Source organism: Saccostrea cucullata, unplaced genomic scaffold (assembly GCF_032062105.1).
Source record: "Saccostrea cucullata isolate Sc308-1 unplaced genomic scaffold, CSIRO_AGI_Scuc_v1 ctg13544, whole genome shotgun sequence".
Classification (NCBI taxonomy): domain Eukaryota; kingdom Metazoa; phylum Mollusca; class Bivalvia; order Ostreida; family Ostreidae; genus Saccostrea; species Saccostrea cuccullata.
Genome location: NW_026920264.1, coordinates 1 through 13,651, shown reverse-complemented (window position 1 = coordinate 13,651; position 13,651 = coordinate 1). Strand labels below are relative to the sequence as shown.

General features: G+C 32.4%; 2 protein-coding genes across 2 annotated transcripts; one reads left to right on the top strand and one right to left on the bottom strand.

Moving 5' to 3' along the window:
• The first annotated feature begins 589 nt into the window (after positions 1-589).
• Positions 590-12,706, top strand: LOC134245980 (uncharacterized). Its single transcript, XM_062728213.1, has 31 exons — positions 590-639; positions 743-821; positions 2,274-2,477; positions 2,768-2,898; positions 2,983-3,091; positions 3,227-3,378; positions 3,757-3,879; positions 4,126-4,237; positions 4,445-4,623; positions 4,784-4,888; positions 5,021-5,101; positions 5,209-5,332; positions 5,890-6,054; positions 6,197-6,430; positions 6,560-6,675; positions 6,863-6,902; positions 7,029-7,126; positions 7,225-7,336; positions 7,433-7,611; positions 7,851-7,961; positions 8,046-8,126; positions 8,443-8,566; positions 8,660-8,833; positions 8,918-9,142; positions 9,301-9,416; positions 9,515-9,578; positions 9,677-9,913; positions 10,087-10,323; positions 10,627-10,866; positions 11,296-11,391; positions 11,821-12,706. The coding sequence occupies exons 1-31, from the start codon at positions 634-636 to the stop codon at positions 11,955-11,957; spliced, it is 4,191 nt and encodes a 1,396-aa protein (XP_062584197.1). The 5' UTR covers positions 590-633; the 3' UTR covers positions 11,958-12,706.
• A 246-nt stretch (positions 12,707-12,952) lies between these two features.
• Positions 12,953-13,413, bottom strand: LOC134245971 (ADP-ribosylation factor 1-like; the record flags this gene model as incomplete). Its single annotated transcript, XM_062728203.1, has 2 exons — positions 12,953-13,155; positions 13,279-13,413. Coding segments are annotated over 2 exons (296 nt in total), but the record flags the coding sequence as incomplete, so codon positions are not given.
• Positions 13,414-13,651: the final 238 nt, after the last annotated feature.

Here is a 13,651-nt window from a genome sequence, read left to right as displayed (position 1 = left end):
GTTTTTAAGCAAAATAATTTTGCAAATGACCAATGACAAGGTAAGTAAGTTTACGAGTTCCATTTTTATTAAAAAAGCAGCTGTCAATGATATCGAAAAGCATGGACTTTAATTTATTTTGGGGAATGGTTGTGTATAAAGTTGAAAAGTCGTAAGTTCTTAAGCTGTTGATTCTGGAAAAAAATCGTGATTTTAAATGGTCCAAAAGTTCCTTGGAATTTTTAAGTATCCACATCTGATTTACACCACTTCTTGAATATATTGTTGCACAGTACTCAATAAGTTTCTCCATCACTTTTAATGTCTTAGTGAGGATAATAAGATATAGTTCACCACGCCAACCCTGTGACGTAAGCGGTCCAATATCTCACTCTGCAGTCAAACATCGACTTTGCTGCTCCTTCAATAAACATTGGAAATATTAAAGTTTTTAAAGTCTATAGACTTATAATTATAGGGCACAATTTTTATACCACTATATTACAACAGATATCTTTTTTTAAGAACGATTCTAGTACTTACACAAGATAATGTTCATAACTATTGTTATTTAATCAGACAACTTTAACCTTTATCGGAATCTGATAAAATATCTCAGTATCACATGCGATGTACGGATAAAGACGCACTATAATGGCGGTTTGTTGGTTTTATTTATAATGTTCTCCTGATGTTTTTAAGATACATTTTACTTTATGAAAATCATCGAGTACTTTGACATATCCATATATTTGTTTTGTAGGTAAATGTTCCAAATTTACTTCTAACTATACTGACGATTACTTTTGTTTCTTTATGTAACGCTGATATATTAGCTACAGGTATGTATATAAGTCAATTCGTTTAAGTACACATAGCTGTCTCACATGCATCCTACTTTGAATTAACATAACTAATTATGCAGGAGATTCTCAAAAGGATGAAATAATTTATTTTGATCATGATAAATTTTATAATGGACCAACGAAAAACAAGAATTTTAAAGCATGTTTTGAAAGGGGCATTTTAAAAGTAAACAAAATACTTATAATTATCAACTAAAGTAAATACTAATATTACGTAAAGCACTTAAAAATGAGGAAACTTGATTTCTAAAGAGGGAAAAAATCTTTAAGTAGATAATTACTGACGCCTACGCCTTCTTGAACATTTCTGATGTAGAAAAAAAATAGAAACCTTGTATTTAAGGAGCGATTCATCTCATAGTTATTGTATTTAAAAAATTCACAATATTATTCAAAGATGGTATCAATTAGGTCAGATTTGACTGTTTTATTTAAAGGGACATGGATACAGTTCAAATGAATTTTTAAAAAAGCAATTTTAATGTTTACAATTCCTAATTTGGGCAATTCAAATAATCAGCAAAAAATCGAACATCATTTGTTGTTTTACAAAGGAGATAGAGAAGTTAAAACTCTTTATAATATTAACAAGGTGTTTTTGTTTACATATGGAAAATATATTTTATAGAAAAAAGATATTCAGCACACCACTATAAAATGTCTAACAGTATTTAGAATTAAATTCTTTATTGAATAAAATATGCTTTGAACAATTATATATTTATATATTTAACCTTTGTAAACAAAAACAAGGTTTACAAAACAAATGTTTAGAGATCTTAACTGTCATGTACATCAACTGAAATTCAAATTTTTGATAATAAAAAAATACCCCAGTGAAGTATTTGTAAATATAAAAAAGGGTGAAAATTGAATATTTTTAGCATATACTGTGCCCATGTCCCTTTAATGAAGAAGGGATAACAGAGTATATCGACTAAGAGAGCTAAAAGATACTACATGTGTACAACAAAAATGTTTTGAACGTTTAATTAAGTGAGAAGAGCATGTTCACTGATTTTTTTGCTTAATCTGTTCTTTGATTGGAAGCTCTCTAGCTGAAGCTACATGTAATAAGATATGAAGGTGTTTTGAAAACTATATAATTAAAAAACATTTTAAAACTTAGTCCTAAATTATTTATCTCAAGAACTTCAAAAATTCTGTTTGGTCTTTAATTTTTTTATTGAACTGTGAAAACAAAACCCAGAAAAGTGGAGATTTCATACGCCATACATTTGCTAAAAACTCAGTTTTCTAATTTTTCCCAAAGACTTATTACAATTAAGGAAAGAAAGAAAAATATTTCTCAAAACCTTTTATATATAAATATATGACTTAAATAGAACAAGTATATTTTGAATACTCAATAGTCGAAAAACAGACAAGGGCACAGAAGACCTTTGTAGAATCTTTTTGTCTTTGTAGTATCACCCGAGCCAAAACTTCCTCAGATTCCCTCCCTTTTCCAGACTCGCATTGAGTTGAACATCGTGGATAAAAATACCACGGTGGATATTTTAGAGTACTTTGATTATAACGGTAACCGCGTGAGAATTGATACTCTTAAGAATGCTATTCAAGGAAGTATCATCTACAGTTTTGATACCGATGAGATTTTCTACGTCACAAGTAAGTTGTCATAAAAGAGTGTTCACTCTACGTTTTTTAAAAAATCATTCTTGATATTCATACACTAAGAAACAAAATACAAATGTAGTGACAAGAAAAATAACACATACTGGTGGTAAATTCGTACAGAAATATAGGACATAGAATATTTTTACCCGTCAGCAGAAAAACATATAAACTTACGTTTGATTATTTCGATTCTTTGATAATTTTCATAATTGATTGTTTCATTAAGTTGCGTCTCTTCTTGATATAAAATGCACATGTTTAGTACTAATGATTTATTTCAGATGGATTCTGTAGTGTAGGAAACATAAGTTCATCAATGGCGATATCTCTATTCGGTGAAATGAGAGACGATGGAAGGTTGCATGTTTTAGACAGCAGTTATGCATTGAAGTTTGGTAGCAAATACAATGAGGTATAGTATGTTGACAATTATAGTTTTTCTTTCCATAATAAATATTTTGAGAGAAATGGACAAAGTAACCCTGTTTAATTTTAGACATACATAGGTCAGGAATCGATACGAGGAATCCTAGTGAATCACTGGAGATCTGTCTTCCAATGGGCTGGGGCTTCGCTGAACTATACTATTGATTACTACTTCTCAGGTATAAGAACAGTGTTCAGAATATTACATCACCTGTTTTTTGTGTTTATCAACCTACATATCTTCTTAATATAAATATTATTATACACTAGATCGAATAATCGCCCATTTAAAGCATAATAAGGTCTATTTGTAGCGGAAGGCATTTGGAATACATCATCAAGCTTTGTCAGTGTGCCTGTCCGTGCTGAGGTTCAGGGCCCCGGGAGAACAAGCCCGATGCATCACGTATATGACTTCTATAACTTTATTCCGTCACTTCCGGAGGATATCACATCCGTTTTTGAGGTACTTTTAATCCTAGTTTGTTTGACGTCCTTTTGAAATTTTTTATTGCATATTGAGATCCCACGATTTGCCGGTAGAGGGCTGCAAATTGATATATATTTGACTTTTACGGCCCTTGAGCATTGAGGGTTCTTTATCATGACAGGACCTTCTGTCACGGAGGATCAGTTTACAAGGTTTCATGGAGCGGACCGGTCTCACCTCCTCCTGTGGCGTTCGAACCCGCAATATTAGGATCAAATCATTACTCTGCGATCTTAGAGCAAACACTCTAACCAATGCACTACGCGGACGACTAATCCTCATAGTAAATCTAAATCAGAAAGGGAAATAAATTTGAATGGTATTATGATTGCTTTTTGAATTTTTACCTTACAGACCCCTGTTGGAGTCGTATGTCCAGGAAGAAAAAACACACGGGGGCTGCCTCAGATACCCTCCCAGTTCTATTATAGAATGGAAGTTATCAATGAACTTCTTAATTTAGTGACCACGGTGGATGTAAGTTTCTCCAGAATCTCAAATCCTTACGCACATAATAACCCCCCTAGTCCAGTATATTATTCTTTTCATTAGGTAATTCACACTATGATTTAAATCAATATCACCTAATCTAATTCGGGTTTTAGATAATAACTATAATAATTGATATGATTTCCCATAACTTAACCTTAACCTTCTTAACCTTAACTTAACTTTCATATGCGACATTCCGTCTTTTACATGTATTTTGTTTTGACGAAAAAGGTTTGGTACGACGAAGACTACAAATTGGTGAGGACTGACTACAAACCACTGTCATCTGGTCCACCATCTTACAATACTAACCCGCTCACAGAGGTGCATGACTTCAATGGAGGTTTGAGGTCTTTTTTATTAATGTAAAAATGAAAACAAATGTCATATTCCCCCGTGACATAGCCTTTCTTTAATCATTTATTGTAAACTTCATATTGATGGAATATTAAATTATAATTTATTTTGAAATAATTTAAGTTTATATTTTTTCTTGTCGAAATTGTATATGTATACAACGCACGAAATGAAAATATTCCGTGTTTGACAGGTGTTCGGTACGTCAAGGATAACTTCTATGGGAATTGTACTGTACTACCCCTGTCAAGTAAAGCTTTCGGTGCAGCTGAAACTATATCAGCCACAAAAACCAACGGATCATTTGAGTTACACATGAAAAATCCCCTACAGCTATTTAATTTAGATTCAAATTTTACTTACGTCGGAAAGGTAAGATAACATTTGGTGCAAAGAGAACAAATAGTAGAATATCGATCTAAATACTTTCCATATTAAAAAAATAAATTTTGTTATTATGTTTACTTTCTTCAGTTTCTAGATTATGTAGTTGTTTGAATGATCTTTTATACTTTTTCTATCTTGCATTTAGCGTGTATGTCGTAAAATGACATGCGATGTCTTCTCAGCCAAACGACCCTACTTTGTACAGGGGCTTGGAAATTCAAACGCTACCATTGAATTCTACTTTCTTACGGTAAATAATTTTCCCTTTAAAATTAAAGATATGCATAAAAAGCCAATCTAATTGTAATCTTGTATAAAACAGATTTTACTACATCGATTTCTCCGACGTTAAAAATAAAAAATGATAAATATATTTCATTAGGATGATTACACTAATTACCCAAACGACGGAAGTGCAGCTACTCGTGACGTTCCAGTGAAAATCACGATAGACATAGAAGATGTAAGTTGAAGAAGTGACGTATTCTATATCATTTAAAGTCTTTCTTTTTTTTAAAAAGTATTTTAATATTTACCAATTGAAGATAAAGTAAACGGGTTCTTAATTAGGAGGACTTTCATCAAGTGATGAACATCATGGATTTTGATGGCAATCACCCAGACCTCTCCAACTTTGACGTTTCATCTTGCTATTCACAAACCGCCAAAGTGCACTTCAAAATAAGATTTCCTGGTATGTTAAGATGTGTTTTACTCATCTTCCTTCAAATTGAAAATGACATGTGTAATGCATGTTCTACATTTAGTGAGAACTATTGAAAATGAGGCCTCCCGTTAATGAATAAATAAGTTGTTAATTATGAATACACTATAACATATATAGATTTTCTTTAATTAAATGTAACAGATTTCTAAATACATGTCCAATTGTCCAATGCATGAATTATTAATATAAAAAAAATCTTGTTACTAGTCGAGATTGCTTCATCAATCGACCCCTACAAATTTCCATGCAGAGATACAAGGTTATGATATGATACAAGGGACTTTCTTTGACATGAAAAATCCAAAAATATTATATTTACCACTTAAAGCAATAACAACTACTCTTCTTCTTTTTTTTTTTAAATTTCTTGCTCTATTATGAGTAGTTTACATAAGAATATAGTAAGGATGAATAATGAAACAAAAAATGCACCTATTTGGGAACACATGCAACTTTGTAAAAGTCCATTACAATATATGGCAATGCAATAAACATCATATTGATGTTATATGATGATAATAAAGGTGCAATGCAACCTGCTTTGGTGGATTCCTTCATATACGGGGCAAGACAAAAACTGGGCGAAACTATGCAAGTGTCGCCACTTCGCATCCAGGACGTCCGTGTGGAGTACGACAGAGCAGACGTTTATCTCCTAGCAACCCTTCTTGACAGAACGTCTGCTGCAGGTTAGATGTTACTGATATTAAATAAAATAATTATCCATTCATATTCTATTGATTTCAAGTAGGTACATTGAAATAACCATGGATATCGATCTGGGTTGAGATCTTCAAAACCATATATAAAAAAATATTTGTATCTTTTCAGCACAGTTTACCTACACAAAAGGTCAAAGGTCTGGATTTACAGACGACTTCATGTTCAAAAACATCATTGATCCAGTGATGTGTGCCAAACTTTGTGTGGAGTTTGATAACTTTACCTGCAATAGTTTTGACTTTTGTCCTGGGGATACACAGGGTTCCTGTCGGCTCAGCAGACGACACATCTCAGAGGGCTCTATTCATCTTGTCAATGGAAGTGGATGTGATCATTTTTCTAGTAGGATAAAAATTGGAAAATTTTTAAGTCATAGAGCTAAACTTCATAATACAACTTTTGGATTAAATCAAAAAGAGACGGAAGTGGAAATTTAATGTGGCTAGTCATGTGTCCATTTTTTCCCTGTAGGAACTGTAAATGGCCCCGCCTTTGTTGAGAAAACCCTGTATGATGCCTATGCTTCACTGAGAAAGGCGATTTTAGCTCAGAACTACATGGTCCAAGTCATCATCGACTCAGTAGCAGTAAGATTTATAAAGCAATCTGGATTTAAAGAGAAATATTGCTTATTCTTTTATTATCATTTTTTAAAATCAAATAATTAATGGTTAAGTACGTTGAAAACCACTTAATAATTATTTTTAAAATTATATTTTATACTTGTATTACTCAAAATTAATTTCAAATAACGAAATACTTCTCTTTTTTCAGTTGAAGACATATGTTGGTGTTGATCTCTCTATTACTTACGGTAATTAATATCTCTATTCTAAATGAATATAAGAATTTGGGTTATCTTAACGTCAAGAAAATTGTTACAAAGTGGAGAATTTTGATTTTAAGAAGTATATTGATTGTAAATTTGGTTATTTGTTAGGATGGATTGCACCAACAACAGTGCCTGTCATCAAAAACTTCTTTTCATACAACCAAGAGATTGTCATACCCCAGTATGGACAGGTTTTCGATTCAAAGGTAGTGTCATTGCAATTCATAAAGATGAAAAAAATGCGTTAAGTTCCCTATATTTAATTGAGTCCAATGATAATCTTTTTTTCTTACGAATTTTAAAGGTATGGTACAGCAAAGACTACAAACTGGTTAGATACGACTTCCACAATACAAAACCCACTAGTCCTTATTACTCTACAAATCCTATGTCTGTCATACACGACTTCAACACAGGTAAGGTTTGTTTCAGTCATCATGAAGAAGATTGAGAGAAAATATGAAATCGATCAACTCACCTGCATTATTTTTAGTATTCTTTTATGAACTTAGGAATTCAGTATGCATTGGACAGGTTTTACGAGAATTGTACGGTGTCTGCCATACAACCAGGAGCTTTCGATAGTACGCTGGATTTTGCCGAATTAATCACAGACGGATCTTATGTGGTGAAACTTAAGAATCCAATGAACATTTTTCATCTGACGCCGCAGATGCGTTTCATTGGCCAGGTATGAACAAGTCTGGCAAAATTGACAGTTATATATATTTTTTTCTTGTTCATTGTTACTTCTTTGCTAGTTATTTTTGTATATATATGCTGGCCTTATGCCATTTCCAGTTATATCATTCTTTTTTGGCTTTAATATAAATAAACTGAGTTCGACGATTTTTAAAATAATTCTTGAATAAAACTTTTATCAGTATACATAAGCAAGGAATTAACTAAAAATTGAACTCTTCTTTACAGAGAACTGTCAGAGACTTTTTGACAAACGTGTATGAAGCTATCCTTCAGAATTTTACGATGCCTGGACTTACTGGGAAGTACACGGCAATTGTCGAGTACTACTTCATTGTGGTAGGTTTACAAACTGTCTTGAACTTTTAATTTCGTGTATGCAATCAGATGAACGGTAAATATTTTTTCTTTCGTGTTTTACAGAACGGATGGGCGGAAAGTGCCAGTAGTGATTCAGGTGTGACTGAGCAATACCTGGCTAAGACTGACATGATAATTGTAGAGGTATGGACATCCTAATGTTACAGTAATGGTCATGCGAAGCAACGCAAATGTATCTCACTGCTTGTTACGTCCATGCAGTTGCAACAAAAGGTCACTAGTAATAAACTCAGCTTAATTAAATGAATATTACCGATTGATAGTTTTCAGACTTCTAACATTTCTGGTAATATAAAGAAGAACCGACGTCTACGTCACACCAAAACAAACTATAAGTATAACAATAGCTAAACAGTTGATATTAAACTAGATGTTTGGATTGAAAACAGTAGTATTTATCTCAATCTTACTTTGTTTTATCCATGACTTCTTTTTACAGAAAGCATTAGTAATCACTACAAATTACTTTGACTTTGAATACTTCGAACCCGATTTATCCCTTTTTGACATCAAGAAATGTTTTTCGTCACAAGATCAACATCATTTTCAAATTACATTTCCAGGTAAGAAGATAGACAAAATATTATATTTAAACCTTAAATATGTTGCTCTTTCCTGCACAAAAAATTAATAAAAATGAATACTCTTTTGTGAAGGTCAATATCATCCTTATTTGGATATCTATGAGAAAGTCTTTGGAATAGAAGCCTTAGAAATGATGTCTCGAGCATCAGGTGCCTCAATTTTACGCTTCCAAGAAATTTCTCTCAACTATGACCCTTACCATATTTACGTCTCTGCGACAATCCTGGGAAGGCCGCCTTTTCTAAGTGAGTATTTTGATTATCCAGCTAGTTTTCTTGAATAAAGAAAGAAAGAATATTACAATTTGTTTATGTTTTCTTTTTTATCAGCGGAATTTACAAAACTACCGATAGCCACAAAAACTCTCGGAACCGACGCCGTTTTTGCAAATCTGAAATCTGCAGATGAATGTGCAAATGCGTGTTTGACAATCAATCGGTTTCAGTGCAATAGTTTTGATTTCTGTCCAGACGTAAGCAAGTGCTATCTAAGTAGTCTCCATGTCTCAACTGGAAATCAACCATCGGCCAAAACAACATGTCAGCATTATTCCAGTGAGTGCTTTTTTTTTACCACAATCAAATCTTTTAAGACCTGGTAGTCATGTATTTAATCAAAACTGTCTGTATCGATATTTGTGTCATAAATGCTAGCTTCTCCTTTTATTCAGATTTTTCTCTTATAATGGTAGTACTTTAATTATATTAACAAGAGTCTGTAAACGCCTCTGCTGCCCCTGCTCCTACATTGCTGGTGGCCTACAGCAATCTGAAAAACGCAGTATACACCGGACATTTGAGCGTTCCGCTGAAAACCAGCAACTATTCAGTAAGTAGTTACTTGTCACAGTACCTTATTAAAATGTAAAAGAAAAAACCTTTTTTATCTTCAACCATTCTAAAATGAATTTGACAACTTTTTTTCAGAAAATATACACTGCATCCAGCATTAAAGACACTATACAAAGTTCAAGTGACATTGTTCAAGGAGGTGGGAATTAACTTATCTATTTGAAATGTAACATTAATCTAAATTAATCTGAGCAATAACATTTTCTATTGATAATAGTGACTGTTTTGCATTGGTAGGACAGACAATGAAGCATTTCACGGTGTACAAACAGAACTCTATAATGGCGAGGAGTGAGTACACAGTACGTGGTGTGGCGGTGGATGACTGCGCCACCGAGTGTCTGATGGAGGAACTATTTGATTGTCAGTCATTTATATACTGTTCAGGACAAAGTCTGTGCCTCCTCAGCTCAGTTCATCCAGAACTTAACCAGTCCCTCGTCCAGCAACACAAGTACTGTGACCTCTATACAAGTAAGGGCGTATAGAATATATAAAACAAAATTTAAAGATAAATTTTTAAATTTGAATATTCATATTTGCTAGTATGACCTTGGTTTATTTCTACAGGCAGTTTACATTTTGGGAAATAAACAACTGATATCTAAGTGGGAAAATACTTACTTTATGTCTTATTTTCTTGGAAGGGCAATATTTGGATCACTATAATGCAAAACCTGGGACAACCTTTCCAACAAATGCTGATAATGTCATAATGGCAGTTCCTACTGCAAATCTTTGTGCAAAACAGTGCACCGTTACTGACAGCTGCAAATCATTCGATTACTGTGCTAACTCCAAAACTTGTCGGTTGAAAAATACTCATGAACTAGACGCTCCAACGGCTGTTTTTCAAAAGACTCCAAATTGTAATCACTATTCACGTGAGTAATTTGATACCTTTGTACATTTACACCTCAATATCAGTAGACTTTTTCTAACTATATAGATTTTGCATTTACATTTGATACATAGTCTTAAAATAATGGACTTTTTACCAGTTGCCAAAAATTTGGTTAACGTTTCTTCATTAGAAAAAAATGTTTAAAACCAAGCTAACTTTGCAAATATTGAATCTGAGCACACTATAGTACAAATGGGATTGTATATAAAGTATTCTATTAATTCGGTTATTTTTTAAATGAAATTTGAAATAAACCAAATTAAAATGATTTTTTACAATGAAGGTAAATACATCGATGACTTTAAATTTGTGGAGGGAAAGCAGATGAACTTTGGGAAGGTCTTGGAATTTGATGGCGTGTCTGTTGACCAATGTGCAAAACTGTGTATAGAGGAAGAGAGCGTTAACTGTCGTACTTTTGCCTACTGTGGAAATTTTACTAAATGTGAATTAATGTCTTCAACGCCAAAGCAGATAGGACCCGGATATATCACCTCTAGCGGCTTCTGTAATCTGTATATAAGTATGTTATTGTTTTGATTTTTTCTCTGTTATCTATTTTTAAATTAAATCATCAGGCAGATTATATTTTTAAAAATCCCATATTTTCGCGAGGTCAAGTTTTTGTGATTTCAGGAAAAACGCTTGGTTTGTGAATATTTGATTTCGTGGATAAAGAATTTTTGAGTAGTTTAATATACTAGTACATTAAAATTTTATATAGTGGTGGACATGAATTTGTGGATGCCATCTTTCCTCAAAAACAACGAAAAATTTGTGGTTTCACAACATTTTTTTTCTTATTGACAAAGAAATACAAATTTTAATAAAAATTATCCTTCCTTAAAGGAGGTACAAGACTGTTATCGTAACTTGTCACACAGATAGTAATATCTTAGTTTTTGGAGATCATTAAATTTATCGAGATATATCATTTTGCTTTTCTTTACAGGAGTATACAATCCCTCTGCCACTGTACCCAGCAATACTTCTTCAGCATCAACTAATGTCAGCAAAATCTCTCCACAAAAGTCGGACTCAAATTTAGGTAATTTATCATATATCTCTTGAAACAAGGTCATGAAATACAGAAAGAAAGAGTCGTCTAGAGTTCTTTTCCGGTCTATGACTTGGTAATGAAGGAAGCTTAGAAGTCCACTGACACAGAGCCAGTGTCAAAGGTAGGGTAGTCATGTCATGAGAGAAAACCCTGAGTGATTAAACAATAGCTGGGATGGGAAATCATTAATAGAACGACTTGAAGGGTAAAATTTGTGTTGAAAGAAAGAAAAAAACCCTATTATTTATTACATATGATATATGCATTTTGTTTTTTGCCCTAAGGTAAAAAGGATGTCCAGACTAAATATATAACATGTGTTTAAAATTACTAATCATTCCTAGTTTCACAAACACAGACTGAAACAATTTTCTCATAAACGAAGGCACTCGATAAGTATACTCCCTTCATTTACAGCTCTACTACTGGGGACATCTTTTGGTGTATTCATATTTGGCCTCGTTTTGGGAGGTGGAATGGTTTACTTCTTCCGCAAGTACAAAAGGAAAGATGATGAGATTACAATGGACATTATAGGGAACGAATCTTATTAAATCTTTTAAAATCTCGTTTTTTTAAACATTAAGAAATTTTAGTATACGTGCATACAAGACTGTACATGTATCTATGTCAAGTTTGAAATATAGTTACACTTTAAAGATTTTAAGATGAACCGGTGTCTAAATTTCTGAATGTTCTTACTTTGTATCGTATGTTGAATGTATATGTTGAAAAGTAATTTCTCTTGACCTTGAAAGGATATCCACTCCACAACTACGAAAGGAAGACACCTCTTTATATTCAATTTTAAAATGGAGCTTGAATTAAATTTTTTCGTGCTACTATACTCTGTTAACTTTTAGTCATTTTGCGAGAAGTTTAAATTGCTTAAATCCTGATTTTTATGATATGAGGATCGGATTTATTTAAGAAGAAAAATATAAGCAATAGGAAAAATAGGTAAAAATACAACTTTTTTTGCAGTTACAGTACACTTGCAGTTACTTTTTGAATTGTTAACCCATTTTATCATTCTGTCAAAAACGTATCAAGTTTTTTGTTTAGTATTTCATTTCTTTATTTTATGGTTTGATTCACCTCTGACAAGATTTGTATTAGTAATGAATAAACAAATGACCTACCATTTCCATAAATGTATTAACTATACAAAATGTTTACCTGTATATTTTCAACAATGTAATGGAAAAAGGGAGAAAGGAATGGTTGTCATCAAATGTAACCTTTTCTATATTGCATCACTAGACTATGTGTTCACAACTCGTACATAGTATTTTTAGAGGTCTTTATTTCGTTTGCAGTATTATGTTATTTTACAGTTGTGGTATATGATGTATAGTTTTGGCAAGCTATTGTACTATTTTTTCTGCAGTTAAAAATTAAACAAACACCAAATAATAGATAACTGCTTCAACATGTTTCTTTCTCATGGTACATATAAAAAACAAATTTTCTTTCGGGGTAATTTAGTTCATGGAACATGCAACTTTATTTGAGTGAAAATAAGAAATAAAAATTATTGTGTGTTCATTTGCTATCACAAGGCAAAATAATTCTTTTCTGGGGAATAAAGTTAAGAAAGCTCTCTGTATTCCTTGACCATGTTATCCATTTTTATCATGGATTCAATTATTCCTTCTCCATTTGTTGCACTTGCTGCTTGGATGAACCAGTCTCTAGATGCAATCTTATGTAATGTCATCAAATCAGAAATTTCCGTTACTTTCATGGCACCTAATAGATAGAGCGTTAAAAAAAATCAAAGACATCTAAATTAAAGCACTTTAACAAATAGTAAATAAAAACTTAAAATGCATTTCACCTTAATTGTATTTCATCAGTATATTATATACGTACCGGGTAAATCTTGTTTGTTAGCAATAACGAGAACAGGAACTCCTCTCATCTCAGGACTATCAAGGACTTCAAACAGCTCTCTTTGAGATTCAGTGATTCTTTCTCTATCACAACTATTTACGACATATATCAAACCTGACCAAAAACGGAAAAGAAATGAAAACAAACGAAAAACAAAATAATTATTCCATTGAAAGAAAGAGTGCTTATTCGGTCAAAGATTAGACAAAAATTTTTTTTTTACCATTATCGAAGATTTAGATCCACGGGAATAGGAAATTGATTTATTTTATTGCATTTCAATTAATTTGTGATGATGTGACAAAACTAAAATCATATTAAGAAGAGGAATGTATTGTTTACCTTGAGTATT